Source organism: Pecten maximus, chromosome 17 (genome assembly GCF_902652985.1).
Source record: "Pecten maximus chromosome 17, xPecMax1.1, whole genome shotgun sequence".
Classification (NCBI taxonomy): Eukaryota; Metazoa; Mollusca; class Bivalvia; order Pectinida; family Pectinidae; genus Pecten; species Pecten maximus.
Window position 1 is genome coordinate 23,203,185 of NC_047031.1, and position 22,217 is coordinate 23,225,401.

General features: G+C 38.4%; 2 protein-coding genes across 3 annotated transcripts in view; one reads left to right on the forward strand and one right to left on the reverse strand.

Annotated features, from left to right (window-relative positions):
• Positions 1-312: 312 nt before the first annotated feature.
• LOC117315697 lies at positions 313-5,217 on the forward strand. The gene is made up of 2 exons (XM_033870020.1): positions 313-780; positions 4,165-5,217. Exons 1-2 carry the CDS (start codon positions 516-518, stop codon positions 4,677-4,679), a joined length of 780 nt encoding a protein of 259 aa, XP_033725911.1. The 5' UTR covers positions 313-515; the 3' UTR covers positions 4,680-5,217.
• A 3,036-nt stretch (positions 5,218-8,253) lies between these two features.
• The window catches only part of LOC117315400 (mucin-17-like), a 31,114-nt gene continuing 17,150 nt past the window's right edge, over positions 8,254-22,217 (reverse strand). The window contains exons 3-5 of one of the 2 annotated variants that reach the window (XM_033869573.1): positions 21,815-22,187; positions 14,992-16,730; positions 8,254-14,946 (exon numbers count right to left, since the gene is read on the reverse strand). In XM_033869573.1, coding sequence (XP_033725464.1) covers positions 10,909-14,946; positions 14,992-16,730; positions 21,815-22,187 — 6,150 coding nt within the window. In that variant the 3' untranslated portion in view covers positions 8,254-10,908. Of the gene's footprint in view, positions 16,731-21,814; positions 22,188-22,217 lie in introns of both variants that reach the window. The other variant, XM_033869572.1, reaches the window with a different exon arrangement.

Genomic DNA, 22,217 nt, shown 5'->3' on the forward strand with positions numbered 1-22,217 from the left:
CCAGGTAGAGCTAAAATTCTTAACCAGAGGAAATGACAGAAACGTCCTTAGCCGTGGTCTTAGACAGCATTAAGGAGCAGAGAAATGAGTTAACGAAGTATTTAGACTCCAAATTAGAGACCTTGAGGCAGGAATTAAGTACAGAAAACCAGGAGGTTGGGTTCAAAAAAGTGAAGACTGAGCCGGAGTTCACGTGGAAACGGCAGGGTAACAAGAACAATTTAAGTTTAACAATGGCATTCAGGAAGATGTAACGCACGCGTTATGGGCCTTACGTATGGGTAAAACTGACTATTGCTGTGAGATATTGGAGAAGAGTGTTTCCGAGATCAAGGGGAGAAATAAGCTCGTCAAGTTGGCAGACTCGTCAGAATGTGGCTGGGAGACAGTTAAATGTTACGTTACTAATCCGCTCGCTAGTGATTCGGAGGACGAGAAGAAAATTAACAAGGCAGAAGCAAAAGCAAACAAGAAAAGGAAAGACAAAGTAGCCAAGAAGGACAGTCGGGCTAAGTATGGCAGGGTATACGGCGGTCCCGGTCGTTCTGGTGGCGGCGGCGCTGTGCTTAGTCAGCTACCTAGCACTTCCGGTGGGAACACAGCAGGACAGACATTTTTTCGTGGCCAACGAAGAGCATGGGCAGGTGGAGCATGTTTCGGATGTGGAGATTTCAGCCATTACAGGAAGGACTGTCCACTCAACACAGGAGGCAAACAACAAGGAGTACCAGGCGGGTCTAAATGAGTCGGTGAAGGAAGGGTCCAAGGACTTGTTGTTAGATAAGTATTCACCCAATGAGATAGATTGTGCTAAATATAGCACATTTGTCGGGAAAAGTAATGTTTCGTTAGACGTTGCGAATGGTGATAAACATATGATTATTTCGAGTACGAACAAGGGGAGAAAGACATTTATGTAAGAGGGAGATTGAAAAATAGCGCAAACTTTTGGAGATCTATAGGAGCAAGTGTTTTTGTGATGGACGTCATTGAAAATGGCTATAAAATTCCGTTTTATTCTTTACCAGAGAGTGTAGCCTTGACAAACAACAAATCTTCTTTGTCTAATGGTGAGTTTGTTTTAGAAGCTATAGAGCAGTTGGTTAGAAAAAGGTTGGTTCAGGAATGTGTAGAAGCTCCGTATATTGTTAATCCATTGACAGTTTCAGTCCAATCCAATGGCAAAAAGAGGTTGATACTAGATCTTAGGGCTGTGAATGCGCATCTTTGGAAGGAAAATGTTAAATTTGAAGATATTAGAGTGGCTTTGTTATATTTGCATACTGGTTCATGGATGTATAAGTTTGACATACATTCAGCTTATCATCATATAGACATTTTCCCAGCTCACACACAGTTTTTAGGGTTTTCATGGATCATAGATGGCAAGATATGTTATTTTAAGTTTTTAGTATTACCTTTCGGGATAAGGACAGCCCCATATGTTTTCACTAAGTTGACAAGGGCATTGATAGGTAAATGGAGAGGAGATGGCTATCAGATCTTAATGTATTTGGATGATGGTTTGGGATGTCATGATGATAGAGACAAATGTAGGAAACAGGCCTTGACAGTAAAGAGTGACTTGGTTTTATCAGGGTTTGTACCAAAGGTAGGGAAATCATGCTGGGAACCGATTCAATATATGACGTTCCTAGGGGTAGATGTAGATTCCCTTAATGGGATACTTCATATTCCACCATATCGGGTAGATAATGCCAAGAATTGCGTAGGTGACATCTTGAAATTAGTCAATTCAGGGAAAAGCATACATGTTAAGAAATTGGCAAAGTTTGTGGGGCAGATTATGTCAATGTCTGTGGTGCTTGGGAATGTTACTCAGCTCATGACTAAATGTCTTTCTGTAGATATTGCAAGGACTGAGCATTGGAATGAAAGTTTGAAACTTGGGATAGAATCTGTGTTTCAGTTGGAGTTTTGGTCCAAGCATTTGGAGGGTTTAAACAATTGTAGACTTCAATACCATCCACAATGTCACAGAGTTGTCTTTTCTGATGCTAGTGGGTCTGGCTATGGGGGATATTGTGTTGAATCTCCTTTCGGATTATCACAAGGCATGTGGAGTATGGAGGAATCTGAAAAAAGTTCAACATGGAGAGAACTCAAAGGTGTATATAATGTGTTGAGTTCATTGTTGGAGTATTTGGCAGGTCAGAGAGTCAAATGGTTTTCAGATAATCAGGGCACCGTTTCAATAGTAGAAAAGGGAAGTATGAAGACTGATTTACAGGATGTTGCTCTAGATATTTATGATCTCTGCTGGAGGTTTCAGATAAAACTAGAGATGGCGTGGATTCCACGGACAAAAAATGAAAAGGCAGATTACTTGAGTAAAATAGTAGATCCAGATGATTGGGGCATATCTGTGAAAGTGTTCAAACAACTTGAGAGGTTGTGGGGGCCCTATGATGTGGATTGGTTTGCCAGCGATTATAATACCAAGGTTAGTGTATTTTTCTCCAGGTATTGGAATCCTGGTGCAGTAGGTATGGACGCTTTTACTAGTGATTGGTCAGGTAGGAATGGCTGGTTTGTACCACCTGTATATTTGATCAGTAGAGTTCTGTTAAACATGAAACTATGTAAGGCATTTGGTACAGTGATCATTCCAGTATGGATGACTGGGCGGTTTTGGCCAATTTTGTGCCCTGATGGGAAGGCTTTCATTAAAGCTGTGAAAGATGCCAGATATCTTCCAGAAAGTGACAATGTTTGTGTATCAGGAAGAGGCAGCAATTCGGTGTTCAGTGAAAAGAAGCTTCCATTTAGGATGCTAGCATTGTACATTATGTATATAGATTATCGTTAAAAATGTATGTATTGTAAATATTGTAAGCTCCAGTTGAACACTTATATCCAGTTAAAACACATCAGTGTTTAATGGTTTTAGATACATAGTTTTGTAAAAGGAATGTAGGGGTTGATATTTAGCATTGTTTCAATGAGGGTATGTAGGACACATACTCCATATGGAGAGGTCCAAGATTCGAGTTTTGTTCGTATGAATAGCTGTGAGCTAGAGGTGTTGAGTTGGGGTGTATGGATAGTGGCGGATACTAGTGGAGTACAGGTCATAGTTCCTGGATAATGCATAATTGGCTAGCTGAGAGCTAGGCAGGTCTGATGACAGTTCCTGGCTAGTAGTGGTTATTAGCGGAGAACAGGTCATAGTACCTGGATAATGACTAGCTGTGAGCTAGGGAGGTCATAGTACCTGGATACTAGTGGATACTAGTGGAGTACAGGTCATGGTACCTTGATATTGACTAGCTGTGAGCTAGGGAGGTCATAGTACCTGGCTAGTAGTGGATACTAGTGGAGTACAGGTCATGGTACCTGGTTATTGACTAGCTGTGAGCTAGGGAGGTCATAGTACCTGGCTAGTAGTGGATACTAGTGGAGTACAGGTCATGTTACCTGGATATTGACTAGCGATAAAATTGTTGACCTGATTGGCAGGTATATGTACATGATTAGTTATGCGTGTATAATATATATTGTAATTGGTTGATTCTTTCAACTTTTACTGGTTTGGATATAAATATGGTAAAAAGCAATATCATTCATGTAAATAGATGAATAAGTTTGTTGGTTTAGTATAAATAGGAATATCTCGCACATTTAGTACATAATACTAATTGTCTCTTTTGTTTACACGTTTGTTTTTGCAGGCTAATGGGACAGAGATCAATGGACTTTCTGAAAATTTATAAGAACTTGCAAAAACTATTCCAGATCTTTTGTGTAATTCCAAAGCAGATAGCACGGTCAAGAAATATTATTATAATTTCAAGAAATGGGTTTTATGGGCAAGTAGTAATGATGTCTGTGTTTTCCCTGCAAAACCAATACATCTTTGTTTATACTGCAGTTTTTTGGTTCAGACAGGTGCTAGTAAAGGTGTCTTAAATGATGTATTTTATGGAATAAGATGGGCTCATAATATTGTAGGGTTACCATCTCCTACAGATTCTTTGTTGGTGAAGAATTTATTTGAAGGTGCAAAAAGAAAACTTTGTAAACCAGTTATCAAAAAAGATGTGATGACTGTGGAAATTTTAGAAAAAATGTATGACAAGCATTTTGATGGGAAAGATTTGGTTGCACAGAGAATAATTACAATTTCTTTATTGTGTTATGCAGGATTCTTAAGGAGTGCAGAGGTATTGAATTTGATGAGATGCGATATTCAGTTGTCCTCCACCCACACAGAGCTTTTCATAGAGCAGTCCAAGACAGATATATACCGAGACGGCTCCTGGGTTTTGATTGCTAGAACTGATAACAAGTTATGCCCAGTGAGGAATCTAAAAATCTATCTGCAGTTGGCAGAGATCAGTGACAGTAGCAGTGAGTATATCTTTCGGAATGTGACAAAGTGCAAGGATCGATATACCCTAAGGAAGTGTAATAAGCCGATGATATATTCAAGACTGCGAGAATCTTTTTTGCATCATTTTTCCAGTGTTGTTCCAGACATTTCGAAATATGGTCTTCATAGCTTCCGAGCAGGAGGGGCTACTGCTGCTGCGAATGGAGGAGTGGTTGATAGACTTTTCAAGCGCCATGGAAGATGGCGGTCAGAGACGGCTAAAGACGGTTATGTTAAAGACAGTGTGGTAGAAAGATTATCTGTTTCTCAAAATCTCGGTTTATAAGGGTAAAGGTTAGGGTTTAGAAGTGGGTGGAGGACTGTGAATTTAGCATTCGCCGTAACATATATATATATATATATTATTGAGACAATTTTAAAAAGTGAGAGTTTAAACAATGTTTTGGTATCTCGATCCCGTTCTTTAGGTTCATCGTTCGTGCGTTGTGGACAATCATTGATTGTTTGTTATTGCCACCGGGGGGTTGGGTGTGGCAGAGAAATCATATTTCCCGCGGTTGACACTGGAATTAGCGGGAAATTACTTTCTCTGCCAGTCTGACCGCCAGGTGGCGGTACTTGAGGTACTTGTGGCACGTGCAGTGACAGGTCAGTTCAGGCAACGCACTCGGTGGTCCAGGTAGAGCTAAAATTCTTTAAAAAAAAAAAAAAAAAATCATTTTGTGAACTATATAACTACGATATGAAAGTTAATGCATATATATGTATTATAGATGTATGGATAGTAATGGTATGTATATTGAATTGTAATGTTGATAACAAATTGTTATTAAATGGCATCGTTCGTGCGTTGTGGACAATCATTGATTGTTTGTTATTGCCACCGGGGGGTTGGGTGTGGCAGAGAAAATTTTTTATCTAATATAAGCTCAAAATAAAATTGGCTGCGGTTCTTATATGATATATTGCACACGAGGAATTAAAACTCTTTATCAATTGGATTTGTAGTGGGGTTTTTTTTATCATTAATTGGTTTTAAAAGATTTCCCTAAAGTGTAAAATTAAGGTTCATCTTCCTAATTTCAAAATTTTGATGTTTTTCATATATTTTTTAGATGTAATTAATATATATCTTATATCAATGATAAATTCTACCTTAGGCCTTGATGACTGTTTCTAGATTTTTTTTCTCAAGTACACTGTATGTGTACACTGTGCATATTTTTTTTATATTTTATTATTTATTATTTTATCAGAAAAAATATTTTTAAATTCATTGTATTGTTTAGTTTAAACATATTTTATTTGAAAAATTCAAATGAAATTGGACACAAGTTATACAACAATGTATTGTTACTTCACTAATATCTGTTAATTCAACCATGAAATCATTTCATAGTACATAATCAAGAATCTAGAATCAGAAGTTTCGTATATTCTCATTTATGTTCTGTAAGAGACATATAATATCAACACAACAACCTGTAGGTATAATTGGTACTCTCAGGACATGCCTGTTGTCATGGCCACCTGGGCACCTTACCTACACAATGTATATATGTATATATGTATCAGATCAGGATCAGTCTTAAGGTGTACCTGTTTTAACACCTGGCTATAGTTTTGTCAAGTCCCACATTACCCCCCCCCCCCCCGGGGGGTCCATTTATAGCATGCTGTGCCAGGCTCCTCTGTCTTACCTACCTGTAGTTAGCATCTTACACTACCCATATATTATAGATTTTTTTTTGCGAATCATCAAAAAATAATTAATGTTTATATATATTTTTCTTCACAATAAAGATATTCAATAAATATAGTTTATATGCCGATTTTCTTTAATTACAAGAAGAGGTAAAATCCCCATCAATTATACATTTAAGGTAAAGAACAATTAATCAATAATGAAACACTTAAATGCTGATCAAAATGTATCTCATTTTGTTTTTAAACAATATTGCAACAATATTACATGTTAGCGTGAACTGTAAAAAAAAAAAAAAAACACTTTGGCTTAAGGTCCACATGATCCACATGTGTATAATATATTTGTTAGCAGGTAACTTTATAGAAGAAAATTATGAAATTACAAATACAATTGTTGTATAATTCAGCTGTTGTATGACAGGTACAGCTCCAGATACATCTACATGTATGTTTGTTATATAAGCTTAAAACTGTTGACCTCCCCCTCCCCAAGTGTGCCAGAATATGTAACAAAAATGATATTAATTGTTCCATCAGGCCATTATCTCAGTCTGTGTTACCTGTAACTGATACATGTACCTGGAATCAGATCCAATATGTTTGATCTTCAAAGTATTCGATACCTGCCCATGTGTACATGTACAGCAATTTCAACTATTTCAGTAAAGGAAGATGGAAGGTGTATTACAAGTAACATATACATATGTACCTTTTATAAACTTAAGATTATGAAATGTGGAACTGTTATGATCACTTATTTACCAGTAAGAATCCCTTTCTTTACATGTTAAATCAATGTTTAGTTAATTTCTTTATGTGTTCAGTTTTCTGACTTTAGCATTGGATGTATACACATTCCAGCGAATGTATTTAATACAGATATTGGTATAAAATTCGTTAACATTACATATCAATCATGATCTCGGAATTGGTTTTTCAATTCTTGTGTAAATCCCCACCACAAATCGAAATACATTGAAGACAATTTATCAAGTACATATATTGGTATAAAATTCGTTAACATTACATATCAATCATGATCTCGGAATTGGTTTTTCAATTCTTGTGTAAATCCCCACCACAAATCGAAATACATTGAAGACAATTTATCAAGTTGTCGCCATCCATTCCGAGCACCTCGGGTCTGGTTAAGTGGCTGAATTGTTCAGCAGCTTCACAATTTTATAAAGACCAAACCTGTCCAACATGGTAAGTACTAACAAATGCTACAAGCCGATAGAAACGGTCCGCTGTATATATTGATGAAAACGGTCCTGTTAAACACAAAAAGCTCAAACGCTAATGTACCTATATACAATACAACAAAGTACACTGGCGCTCCAAGTGGCTAGGAGAAATCATAGCTCGTCATAGGATCTGCTAGTATGGCGGATTGAGATGATGAAGCGGTTCTAAGTGGATTAACAGAGATCGGCGTCATGGAATGTGACGGACTTTACGAAACTGTTGAATAACTAGTTTTTCCAGTCATTAACATTGCCTTTAATCAAGCACTTAGTTGTCTTTTAAGAGGGGGGTACTACCTGTCTTTGTCCTGCTTCTTCATGTTTTGCTTTTCTTTTCTGACTTGTATTATTTGATTGGATAGCATTAACTCACTGCTGTCCGTAATTAATTTTACAACATGATGTACTTGGGAGAGGATGTTACTAAGATGTTAATCAAGAATTGTTTTAAACACTTAATCATCTTTTAGATGATGATACTACCTATCTTAATCCTGACTCGTCCTGTTTCTTTTTTCCTTCTGTAATTGTTCTACTTTCTGATTAGATAACATTAACTCAGCATAATTTCTTATGTATGTTTACAGCATGATATAGTCGAGAGAGGGTGTAACTAAGTTAAAACGTGTGCCCTAGCCTAAAATCTTCGTTTACGTCACAAAAATATGCTCAAAGTAGATAAATAATTATTGCGTAAATATTTCATTTTGTGACAGGGAAACATGATACTTGTGTTCCAGGAGATGTGTGACGTTTCACGAGCGACTTCTAGAATCCAGACACGTGCCTTGCGCGATACGTCTTTAATGTTCTATGTCGTTCGTTGGTTAGGAAACAACGTCACAAACACATTTAACAAATATAGACAATTGCTTTGGTTTTTGAGGAAAGCAATTTCCAGATTATTTCACTAAACCAAAACATAAAATAAAAAATAATCTTAAATGATGTTTTGACAAATTTAATTTCTGTTCAATGTTCACAAATGGCGTATAAATGCCGAACCATTATACACTATAGGCTGTTAATGAGTTGTAAGTTTACCATTAATATAATTATATAATCTTTAATTAACATACAGACATTACATGTACTTGTTTTAGCAAAATTAATTACAATTGTCTACATATAACGCAAATGAAGATGATATGTCTCTATATTATACAGATTAATTTTTTTTGGTCAAATTTTGATAAAGTATTTATACAATCATAATGAAAATAAAACAAAACATATTTGAAGTTAAACCATATATCCAAAACATAATCGTCTCCCTCCTTAACTTACGTATTGCAATAGATGTTTTTATTAATTAACATTTATTTGGATGACATTTAAAAAAAAATCTGATTATATAAAAAAAATACACATTGATTGCAATATGACCTATTGTTTTTATCATAAAAAACTGACATTTCCTAACAAACAGAAAACAAAACATGCTCTTAGTTCTTCCGTTTTAACCGACCAGATAACATCTTCAACAATTTATAATGTAAGATAATTTGTTTTGAATAACATTTTATCATTTTTTTTACAAATGTACAAAGTCATATGTATTTACATGTACAAACACTTACATTACACTCCCAATCACTTGCAGCACTTATAACCGTCTCTTTACATCATCGTATATACTGTCTCTATTACACACACAAACACACACCTCTCACTATATCATAAGCGTTGTATCCTTTCCTATACTTAACAAACGGCTATTTGATATCAATTATAATGAAGACGTGTCAGTCATCATACAATTCACCTCATATAATTAATCGTTTTTGACTGGTTGCTTTTAAAAGTCATAATCAAATCCCAACTAAAAAGAGTCTTTCAGTTGTTTACTAGATGATAAGACAACGTAATTATTAAACATGATTATCAAATAAGATTAAAATTATCACTTTCTGAAAATCCCCGTATGAATTTTGTTGTGAGCATGGCGAAAAGTTTTCCCAGTCGATACGTAAGATGAATGCCGCCATTTTGAAATTGCATCATGGGAATGTCAATATCTTGGCATCGTAACATCACCGTAAAACTTCACTCTCTGTATCCATGTACACCTCCATTTCCCTGTGAATTATTTATCTACTTTTCTAAACTGGTCGTGTTTGTTACAGACACGGCGACTGACTTGCCTATTCGTAAAGAAGGATTTGTGGGAGGCCGCGACTACACCATAATATATAGTCGTGAAAAACACTAATGAATGTCTGGATAAAGGAATAGATATCTAGATAGCAACATTTATTTCACATTTCTTTGGAAAGGACCAGTATAGCTTAGCCTGTTGTCTAATCCATCTATTTATACAACTTTCTGTAATTGTACATACATGTATTACTTGATAATAAAATATTTTGAATTAGAAATTTATTTCAGTAATTGAAAACACCCTTCTGTAGGTACTGCTGGTTTATTTTTGTTGCCCTGTTAAACTCACCATCAAAATGGTTGTTGATAAAGATTCTATTAACATAAGTGTAGCTTTTGTATGTATGCAACTTAGTTACAGAAGTTCGAATATTTTGATAAGACTATTTTTAACGAATTGGCACTGGATAGAAGGTGGACTTACCCAAGCCGAGTCAGCAGGAAACGACTAATATTCTCAAGACAAAGAATTATATCTCTTAATAAATATTTTATCTACGTAGTACTAATCGATTATAAAACTTCTTTTACAATTCGATAAATAAAGAATGCTATGAATCTATATGATATACTATAAAATGTCATATTCGAATACAAAAAAAAAAAAAGAATCTGGTTGATAGACAAATAAATAAAGACTTTACTTACTACATGTACTTTAAGGCTCATAATTCTTAAATGTTGTTTAACTGGGCTTTTATCAGTTTTGCTTCGGTAGCGTTGAGGAATAATCCCTTTGTATAAAATCTGACATTAGAGGTGGAACTGTTGATTGTCCTCATACAAAATCAAAAGGCAGGCGAAACACGAGGACAAATATGTTACCCCAATTCATGATATACACATTGTGGTATAAACTGTAGATTTTGTTGTTTTTGAAGGCAGACCAGAGCAATGTAGCTCATGCATTTATATATATATGCTCTCATTCGTAGATACAGTACAGGCCTCGCGGATTTTGCAATATCCACCCGTTTGGGACGATTGTGGGCAGCCTCGGGATAAGTGTTTTATTGACAAACACTTTAGTGTAGATAATTCACAAGCACATTTAACAGTACTGTATGGTAGGTGTTTAATTTGTAGGAGAAAAATGGTTAAAACTAAACAAAAGACTACAAATAAGGAGAGATAAAAAGGAATTAAGATATAATTGCCGACGAATATAAACATTGCGACAACAGGCATAATATCCTCTTACCCAGTGCTTTTAGAGAGGGATAATTTTCGGTACAATTTCAAATGAACATTAAATATTATTCAACCGTAAAATATGTTATAAACGGTATACCTGTTCGATATCTAGTATTTCACGTTTATACAGAAAATGTAAACATTTGAGTGTTTGTTTTCCTACTTTAAATATGTAAATATCATATTTATATGATTTCGCGAATTCGTCTGATTCTTATGGCGATAAAGTGACGAATGAAACATGAGTTATAGCCCTAACATTTCCATAACTTGCTGCGTCTGTTGAGCGTTCATCTGCCCTATGCCTCCAGGGGGTGGACCTCTTCGACCACCCATACCACGTGCCATTGGAGATCCAATGGGAACGGCTCCTGGCGGAATAATATCTGGTGGATCTAGAGGATCATAAACCGGCCTGTGTCCGCCCATCCCTGCGCCCATTCCCGCTCCCATTCCTCCACCCATAGCACCTGGAGACCCTCCTGACATTGCCATATTCCACATTTGGTCCATATTAGCGTGTGGCTGAGGCCCCACCCGAGGTTGACCGTATGGGTATGCAGGACCGGCACCGAAGCCTGGGGCAGCGCCACTTGGCGGCACATCAGCAGGCTCGACTGTTGGTACAGGCATTCCTGGGTTACCGAATCGCCTAGAGTGCATACCAGGGCGTCGTCCACGTCTTCTACCACCAGCAGGAACATCTGGTGGTTCAGGCACTAAACCCAACATCTGAAGAACTTGATTTGTCATTGCATTCTGTACGGCTCTAGTGATAGGATCAACTGGTGGTTGTCTAGGAGGGGGTGCCACTGCTCCCGGGGCAGCCGTAGGTCCTCCCATTAGACGTGATGCTGCGGCAGAAGATGGTGTGGGTCTTGGTCGTCGTCGTGGTGGTGGCGGCGGAAGTCCAAGGACAACACGAAGTTCCGGTAAGATGTTCAATAAAGCTACATTGACAGACCCTTTGAGTTGCTGTGGGTTGACTCCCAGTGAGCTAAGGAAGTCAGGACCAGTCGCATACAGAACTGTATACAGTTCCTGGCTTGTCGTTGCCATGGAGCGGATTAACCTCAGCATTACATTCCGGGTCACAGGATCAACTGAACGCGGGCTGAGGTCGTTTACGTCAATCAGAACAAGGGGCGTGGTCGGAACGGGTATTGGGGTAGTTGTAGGTACAGTAGGGGGTGCCGTTGGCGGTGCCGTAGGGGGTGCCGTAGGGGGTGCCGTTGGCGGTACAGTTGGCGCTTGGGTAGTACCGAACAAATTTCCAAAAGGCCCGGATGTCAACTGATTATTTCCAGAAGTAAGTCCATTAATCAGACCTCCAGAATTCCACGTGGACGAAGGCGACTGTGAAGCCGAGTTAGTGGTATCCCTCGGATTTCCAGTGGGAAGAGCAGCGTCCCATGTCGTGGCTATAGTAGTTTCGTGCGCTACTGCTTTATCAACTGGTACATAAGGTGTAGTTACAGGACTGTTCTGGGAATTCCACGTGTTGCTGGGCGTCATATTGATGAACGTTGTTGGAGCGACAGTTGGAGCTGTAGTAGCGGTCACTACGGTATTTGGCTCCGCGAACCAGGTGGTCTGAACCGTCGGTGTTTGGGCCGGTGTAGTTTTTGCTGCCCAAGTGGTTCCCTGTGTATGTGTATCTCCTTGTCCACCCCACTGATTTCCCTGACCATTTGCTGGGGTTGTTCCTGTAACAGCGTGTCCCCATTGATTTCCAGTCATTTGGGTAACCCGTGTATTACCCCACTGACTTCCCGTTGGTGTCGTCCTCGTCGGATTCCAGACGTTGTTTGTAGGTCTGTTAGCAGGAACTCTATCCATCACTGCACCATTTGACAGACTGCCGGCGCTTAGTCCTATAAAGTAAGCATCGGTGACAGGTGTTGGCGTTGTCGTTGTTGGAGCAGGAGTGGTTGTGGTGGTGGTAGGTGTTGTTGTAGTTGTAGTTGGTGTTGTTGTAGTAGTTGTTGGTGTTGTAGTAGTAGTTGGCGTTGTTGTGGTTGTAGTTGGTGCTGCTGTAGTTGTAGTTGGCGTTGTTGTGGTTGTAGTTGGTGCTGCTGTGGTTGTAGTTGGCGTTGTTGTGGTGGTAGTTGGCGTTGTTGTGGTTGTAGTTGGTTTTGTTGTGGTAGTAGTTGGTTTTGTTGTGGTGGTAGTTGGCGTTGTTGTGGTGGTAGTTGGTTTTGTTGTGGTAGTAGTTGGTTTTGTTGTGGTAGTAGTTGGTGTTGTTGTCGTTGTTTTTTGAGTGGTTGTAGTAGGTTTTGGGGTTGTAGTAGTAGTTGAAGCCTTTGTCGTTGTTTTTGTTGTTGTAGTTGTAGATGGAGTCGTCGTAATTGTCGTCGTTGGAGTTCTTGTAGTTCTCTTTGTTGTTGAAGTTGTTACTGGTACTGAAGTCTTACTTGTTTGTGTAAAGTCACGAGTAGATGAGAAAGTGTTGGTATGCTGGTTGCCCTGACTGCTGGGACTTGTATGATATTGCGACATATCTGCATTAATAGTACTCTGAACTACTACTTGCGGCTGTGATTCTGTCGGAGTCTGGTCGCCTGGGACATTTGTCAATCCTGGTTGCGAAACTGCTGGCATCGCGGAATGTGCAGAACTATCCATATTTACTGCTTGGGCATTGGTTTGCGTCATCAAATCAGAGAGAATCCTGAACATGTTTGCCAGAAGTACATTTGTATTGCCACCTCCAGCCTGCATGGACGTAAGAGCATTCATCATGGACGCAGGGTTGTTCATGCTAGTCATACCCGAGGACTGCTCTGCTACTGCTGAAACTTGGTGGATGGAATCCGAACCAGGGTTGACGTAGCCGGTATCGAATCCCGTCGGAGCTCCTGTTGGGTGGTTCATTTCCACTACCTGTGGATTTGAACCCGCGACACCAGTGTTGAGTCCGTCAACGGAGTATTGTTGATTTTGAGCGTCCTGTGTAAACGTGTTCCAAGGATTAACCGTCGTCTGTTGATTAAAAAACGTGTCAAGTCCAGTTGTGAATTCATTCCTTTGCATATAGGGTGTCGTCATACGCACAGGCGGTCTAGTTGTTGTCGGTATTGTAACAGTTGGAGATTCTGTTTCTACGACTGCTGGTTTTGTTTCGACGATGGGAGATTCCGTGATAATAGTTGTGGGTTCCGTTACCACAACAGCAGGCTCAGTGACGACTGGCTCTGTTACAACGGTAGTAGACGCTGTAGATTTTTGTACTTCCGGTAAAAGATCACTAACTCGGTTAGTAATCAGTCCATCAGCTTTTGTCTGTGTTTCTGTTGTTAAATCAACAACTCTTTCTGTTGTTACAAAACCAGGACCACTGACAACAACGTCTTGTCCTTGTTGCTGTTTACCTTGTTCGATAAAGGTAGCGGGTTGAGTTGTAGTTTCGGCTGAGACCATGGTGGTTTCCAGCTTTTCACCACCTGCCTGGTTCATTTTCATATTTGTTTGTGCTGCTGATTCCGCCATAGATTTTATATTTTGTGCAAGAGCATCAGCTCCTGACTGCTGTGTGCTCTTTGCTAGTGCTGATACACGGTTTGCCATCGCCATTATTTCTTTAAGTATTCCGCTGAGATCAACATTTGTATTAGCAGGGACTGTTATATCCCTTGCTTTTGTGGAAGTCTGCGGTGCGGCTGTAGTTGTCGTCGTCGTTGTCGTCGTCGTTGTCGTATCTGGCTCAACAGTAGTTGATGCCTCTGTTGGACTGAACACTACAAAACCATCTGGAAGTTTCATTCCCTGACGTAGACTTAGATTAGGTGCTACTGTAGATGTCGGTTCTGTTGTTGTTGGTTCAGTAGTAGTTGTAGTAGTAGGTTCAGTAGTAGTTGTTGTAGTAGGTAAGGTGGTTGTAGTTGTAGTTGTCGGGGCCGGAGTTGTGGTTGTGGATGTGGTTGTTGTTGGTGTAGTAGTTGTTGTTGTCGCTTCAGTAGTTGTTGTAGTTGGTGGGGGAATTGTTGTTTCTGGTTCTGGATCAACAATTACAGCAGAAGCTAACATCGTTCCTAAATGATTGCCATCGAAACCAGGATGGCGAGTCAGGAGCTTGGTGGCCAGTACGCCTGGCCGAGGGGTCGTTGGTGGAGGGTGAGTGTACTGTTCCGCATGGCGAGCCTGTTCTAGATATCTAGCAGATGCTAGTGTTCCTTGTGCAGATAAGGTGTTTCCTGCAACAGCGTCAATGACAGTGTTCGATGGAATAGTTTGGAGTGTAAAATCCCCTCTAGGTCCCATGTTTGGTGTAGAAAACCCTGATAAAGAATTTCCTCGATTGTTTTGGATATCCATGCGTCCTTGGAACTGCGATCCCATGTTAGAACCTCGGTTAAAATTATTTCGTCCAGCGGCATTATTTTCACTCCTTACAGGTGTCTTGAAAGCATTTGTTCCCATATTTGGAGTATTGCCAAGCTGACCTCCAACAGTCATACCCCCAGGGTTTCTAATTTCACCAAACACCTTTCTAAGTTTTTGTGAAGAAGTTAACTGTTTGGTATCAGGAGAGTTCGAGTTAAATCCAGAGGACTGTCTATTATCGAACTCATTGTTAAAGTTGCTATTTACATTTTGATTTGCTACTGGGTTCACTCTAGAATTTTTCACGATGGCAAGACGTGAGGTTGACGAAAGTGATACACCCCCAACTTCTCCTTCCTTTTTAGACATGTCTCCCTGCCACAGTGAGGTACTGCCCATTCCTCCCGCATTCTTGTTGTTGTAACTGGATGGCATGCCTACGCTAAAGGCCTGTTCGCCTGGTACCATAGTTCCACCAGGGACCTTTGTTTGCCTATTAGGACCAGACGGGCGGTTTGGTTTTAACATATCACTGTCGATCAACGTTGTCCAGCTATCAGCCGAAGAAGGCTTATTGCTAGAGGTTGTGTCTTGTATAACGCTTCTCACAGTGCGACCTTGCGGTGTATCTGAGGAGACTCTTGCTTCTTGATTTATCTTCTCTCCGGCACGAGAAGAATCTCCGACAAACGGAAGCTGAATAATGTCAGCGGATACTGTGGCCTTGACGGCAGGATCTATTTTGATATTTACAGGAGGGGCGGTATCCATATTGAAGGACGGATCCATGTCCTTCTGGATCTGAACCTGAGAGTTGGCCATTCTATTCGCCATTTTATCAGTAGACATCTTATCATTAAATTCGAAAATGGGACTGACACTCCCAGGAGAAGATGATTCTACAGGACTGACACTCCCATGAGAAGACGATTCTACAGGACTGACACTCCCAGGAGAAGATGATTCTACAGGACTGACACTCCCAGGAGAAGATGATTCTACAGGACTGACACTCCCAGGAGAAGATGATTCTACTGGTACTGGTTCTGTTACTGTTACATATTTTACAGAAGACGGCTCTTTAGAAGATACCGTATATCTGTCGGATTTAGTGCTTCCTCCCTGTATGCTTTCCGGCATCCTTAAAATATGTCCTTCTGTTGGTGGACGCCTGTGTGTATTTCCACTGGTTGAGTAGGTAGCACTGAAGACAGCAGTCGGCTTTGGGTCTGCAGAAACGTCAACAGCAGGACTACCTTCAAATGCCACCTGGTCCGGTTTATTTGTAGCAACATACCGAGGTACACTTGTGGTCTTTGGCGGCTGATTGGTAATCTGTGGTTTTGATTCGGTGATTAGAGATGCGTCGGGGATGATCTTAATGCTGTTGCTTTCCATGTTCATCACAGGACTCATGTCTACGTTTGATATTCTTTCTATATTCGCTTCCGCATTTTGATTTGTTTCTTTTAACCGACTTGGAAGTGTATTCATCGAAGAATCAATTCGGACATTTGTTTCTGCAGCTTGTGAAGTAATACTCATGTCAGCACTAGAAGCAATGTTTATGTCAGCACCGGAAGTAATACTCATGTCAGCACCGGAAGCGATGTTCATGTTGCTACCGGAAGTGATGCTCATGTCAGTTCCGGAAGTGATACTTATGTCTGCGCAGTTATAAAATTCCTCCTGGTCTCCGCATCCTATTCCGCTACTCTGATCAGGACAAATTCCCCAATTCATTGCTGGAACATACAAAGTTACACAACTGTTAGATTACATGAACTTTTCATTTATTTATCGAAAAGCATATGAATATCAAAACAGCCGGAAATGAGGATAATAACTTAATTAGTATGTATAGAAAATTATTATATCTCTATGGCACTTCAGTTATAATAATAATTTGATCAATCTGAAATAGCACAAAGAGATCATAAATATATACGAATTCAAGAAAGAAAAGAAAGAAAAAATAAATTAGGAGAAACCCTTGTACTGATGCAAACGAGCACTATGTTTCAAAAAAGAAAAGGAAAGAAAAAACATAAGGAAATCCATACACAAGACACAACTATTTAACTATTTAACAATGTCTAAGTACATGTATATCATTTGTCATACTGTTGATCTTTTTTAATGGTTTGATGATATAACATATAATAATATGAAATATACATAATAAACAAAAAATAACCATAAAATTATGACACGTTACGATACACTATAATACTAATTAGAAATAATGTTTTAATACAAAAAAAAAGTTTTTCTCATTTGTATTTCATTTAATCTACATAATACCTTTTTCTTAGTCAAATTTGTTGGAACCTATCAATTTGCAGTTTGAAAAAAAAAGATTAACTACATTATCCCGATTCCCCAGAGAAACAGATAGAAGTGGCAACCATATGTACCTGTATTATATCTTCTTACCGCAAGCGTTGAACATAATTCTACTTTCATAAGATTACAACATATTTACAAACACAAACACATATAAACATTTTGAACAACGCTACAATATATACCATTAAAAGGGAGGTAACTCCAGGTTTACAGGTCAAACTTCATACTAAATAATTTAAAATCATGGAACGGTATAGCACTATCAAACAGGAAAATGTCAAAGCATATTAAGTTATAACAGTTAGCATGTCGATTTTTGTTGATACATGATAAGATACATGGGAGCCTCGAAATGAATATTTCCCCAGGTTTAATGCGCTGATAACTTGCAAACAAGTGCGCACACCCAAATATGTCGACAGATATGTAAAAATCATGATAGAAAAGTAAAATAACACTAGAATTCAAAAGATTTCATAAATGTTAACATTCGATTTCAAAAGACCTTCAGGTACAGGTCTATATACTGAAGTATGTGACTACTCAAATCCGTTGTAACTCATTGCTAAATTTCATATTTCGGGCTCATCCCATTCGTACCAAGTGCGGGGGGAACTATAGTATTCAAATTCGTGTTGTACACATTCTGTAGTAAGAACATCTATACATTTGTTTGTATGCTTGCGCTTAATTAAATTCCCCGTGAACATTACCAACTATACCACATGTTGACGAAAGAGAATCAATACATTGGCCAAACCACGTGATATAGAAAGGCGCTTGTTGTTGAACTACGCATGCTAGAATCACCACGTGACCCAGATATATGATTTACTTATTAATATTGATGACTTCATACATCACTACGGTGAGTGTCAAGAGCGAACTCATAAGTTACATACAGTTTATAAGATTGTAGTACATGATATGATATTGATATGTGATTATGCTATCATAACCCTATCAACCTGTTGACATGCTATCTGTGTAGGCGATTACATGTATACTTAAACAACAATAACTGTTTGTTATTATACATATCCTCACTATTCCAGACATACCTGACGACAGAGTACTGAATATCAATAAATGTCCAGGTTCATTCTAGGTACAGTCTGGCCAGACAGTCTATATTGAGGTAGACAAACTAAGGTCTGTTTATGATCAACATCTTGATATCCATGAACATCACTTAATATCTCTGTGCGATTTGAAGTTTCACGTGTTTGATATTCGTTGTTATGCTTGGTGGGTCCGTTAACACTGCCCTGGTTTTATTTTATAGAACGTCACATTACCTGTTAACTTACACGCCCCAGTCTCATTAATATACCTTAACTTAAGTTAATTTATTAACTTATAATTTCCCATAGGAATGCATTACAGAACTATAAGAAAGTTTCTTGACTAAAAGAATCTTTTTAAAACAATAATATCTTTTTCTATTTTAGAAAAAATAGTCAATGCATTTTCTTAAGTTACGGAGCGTTGATGAAGCACACGATAATCTTATCCCTGTACCTTTGTCAGTGTTGCGTGTATTCTAGATACTACAACTAATATCGTAAACAGGTTAGGAATAAAGGGATAAACACTGATAGAACAAGTGAAAAACTATTGTTTCTTAAATGAACGAGAACAAATTACACAAATTTTAGTTCAAAAAACATCTTTTATGTTGGTTTCGTTACAGAATTGTACACTTTTACTAGAGAATTGCAAATTTATTTCAATATAGACACTATCAATAAATTTTATAAAAAAAAAGTTATTGTAAAATAATAAAACTGACATAACCTTCAACTATCACATGTAATCCATTTAGCACTTTTATAAGATCGTATGGCAATATTTAACTTCAAATCTTAGTAAATATCTCTAGTACTTTGTTTTTGTTTTGTTTTTGTCCTATTAACAGCCAGGGTCATTTAAGGACGTGCCAGGTTTAGAGGTGGAGGAAAGCCGGAGTAGCTGGAGAAAAACCACCAGCCTACAGTAAGTATCTGGCAACTGCCCCACGTAGGTTTCGAACTCGCAACCCAGTGGTGTAGGGCTAGTGATAATATGTCGGGACACCTTAACCACTCGGCCACCGTGGCCCATATCTCTAGTACAAATGTGATATATATATTTATTTCGTATACTGGTATGTCATTTGATATATTTTGCCTGACCTAGATTTATCATCATAAAACTGGTATTAATAAATCTACAGAATAAGGAAAAATGTCAAGGTCACACCAATATCAAGTGTTCGTTTCGTAATTACAACAATGAAATAACAATAGCATGTGACAACTTTATCATCGTCGTTATGGCGACCGATACTTGAAACATGACTAAATCCACAGAATAGCCCATAGTGGTCTGAGAGTGTTATAAACCGACACCGTTGTCTGTCATTAAGGTGTCATGGTAGTACATGGCAGGAGGACAGTTTGGACAGTTTGGACAAGTTGGACAGTTTGGACAGTTTGGACAGTTTCAACGCTATTAATACAAAGTGGAACAGTACTAACTAAGTGATTTACATGGGAAACGAGAAAGCAGACAAATGTAAAAAAAAAAAAGTCCTGTGTCTGTCTGACAGGGAGATGTATGACTGTGATTAGAGGGGTTTTTCCAACAAAAAACATTTCCTTTGAAGAAAACACAACATTTCTCATCAAAATTGCTGTTCTGGTATTTTTGTAACATTTTTTAATTATTTATTCAAACAACTAAGTATACGTACAGAGTTTTGAAATGAAATAGTCAAAAATACGAAAATCACTGATTTATTAAGTCTTTTCACGTCCACATTTTAATATTGGCATTTCTGTCGACATATTTTGAATTTCCGTCATTGCGTCCTAGTTAGTAACGCAATAGGTCCCTACCTAAGTAATACAACAGCTGTATGTTGAAGTTAAATTCATTTTGGCTCTACTATATCTATCACTTTGTATTAAATGATGACAATGTATTACGCTGTGTACAATCCTTTGATGGTCCGCCTTTAGGGATATGGTTTGGTATTGTTTTGTTTAACGTCCAACAGCTATGGTCATTTAAGGAGGTTGACGTTTGAACTGACCCTGTAGGTTGACCTTGCATTTACACCAATGACCGATGATGACCATCGGTCAGTATAGGTGAATTGATCATTATTGACGCACGTGATCGGTAATGGTCACGTTCTCTAACACTAAAACATACCACATACTCTAAAGTATGTAGTGTTACCTGTACTTTGATTTAGTTTTACGTTTGAAACAATTCATTATACACCTGTTATCAGAAGCCATTAGGATACACTACATATTTATCCAATAAACAAGTTCTCGGACATCTACCATTATATATTTGGTTTGGTTTGCTTTTGTTTAACGTCCTATTAACAGCCATGGTCATTTAAGGGCGTGCCAGGTTTTGGAGGTGGAGGAAAGCCGGAGTACCCGGAGAAAAACCACCGGCCTACGGTCAGTACCTGGCAACTGCCCCACGTAGGTTTCGAACTCGCAACCCAGTGGTGGAGGGCTAGTGATAAAGTGTCGGTACACCTTAACCATTATAGATAAAAACAACAATATAATTTTTCTCTCAGTTCCCGACGGGACACCTGATATTATTGTTCCTCTTCATTTTCAAATGTCTCCATTAAACTCTGTATTTTCCTTTATACCTTACTCCCGTTTGATCGATTTTAAAATTGGAGTTTTGTTTCGTTATTATGGCGGTAGTCTTTGTTGTTTCAATAGCACAATGAGTCTTTATACCATAATCTGGTCCCAGCAGATTCCTATATTTTGTCTAAATGATTTTATTCGTACGTTTGTGTTTGTATCAGGCTACTAGAACAGATGATCCAAGCTATCTCCCTGTGATGCAGTTTTGTTGGGTACTCAGAATAAATACCCTAAAGAATATGTCGTAGTTAATATAAGCATATTCCGAATACACTAATAAACAGGTGTGTACATTTTGAATAAAATGTGCACCATATTGTTTTCCTTATAAAACAAGCATACTTGGTACTGCTAAAGCAATTCTTATCTTCTACAGGCTCCGCTAAAAATAGTAACAGTGACCTTGACCTTGACCCCAAACACCCAAAATTCAAACGTGTCAATGATATTATGATCCTTTATTATTGTGGATGGCTTAATTAAAATCCCTGAAGAAATAATGCTACTAGAGCGTTAATATTTTTTGCGTATATATGGCAATAACCATTGTTTATATGCAGAGAAAACGCATGGGGAATGTGCAGCCTTTTCTGTCATGTCATCTGTGGACTATGACGTCACTCGGTGCCTGTTCATATGTTTGTATATGCAATCTGCACTTAGCCAGTTCGATAGTAATATTGCACAACTGTTATCAGAAGACGAATTCTCATCTAACCTCTAGGAGATCATTGCATCAATAAAAATAAAAGTGTTAAAAAATAAGTCTTATCTATCAAAGCAATATTTGATTATGGCAACATTTAACTTACCCGTATGCCATTTCCACTGGAGAACACAATGTTTACAGGTCACTTCCTTGGGCATGTTCAGTTTTAGAAATATATTTCCTTCTCGGTCAGGTCGGTATTGTTTCCCGTGACCATTGATGTCGAGTAGATGGCGATCAAGGCATTTCTGAGTTACCGGCCTTGTTTCACTAACATCCGGGCACAGACGAAACTCAAAATATCCCAACATATTTTTCTTAACTTCGATTGTGACGTCGATGAATTCATCATTGGTGGAGTATCTCTGTACAATGATTCCCCTGGCGTAACGGTTTTTGTCCTCATTTGGTTTAGGGTCAACGTCTGCGGGGTCTCCACAAACTCCGCAGCGCCCTCTATTGATCTGCCACTGGTACTACAATAAAGATCAACATAATTAAAATGT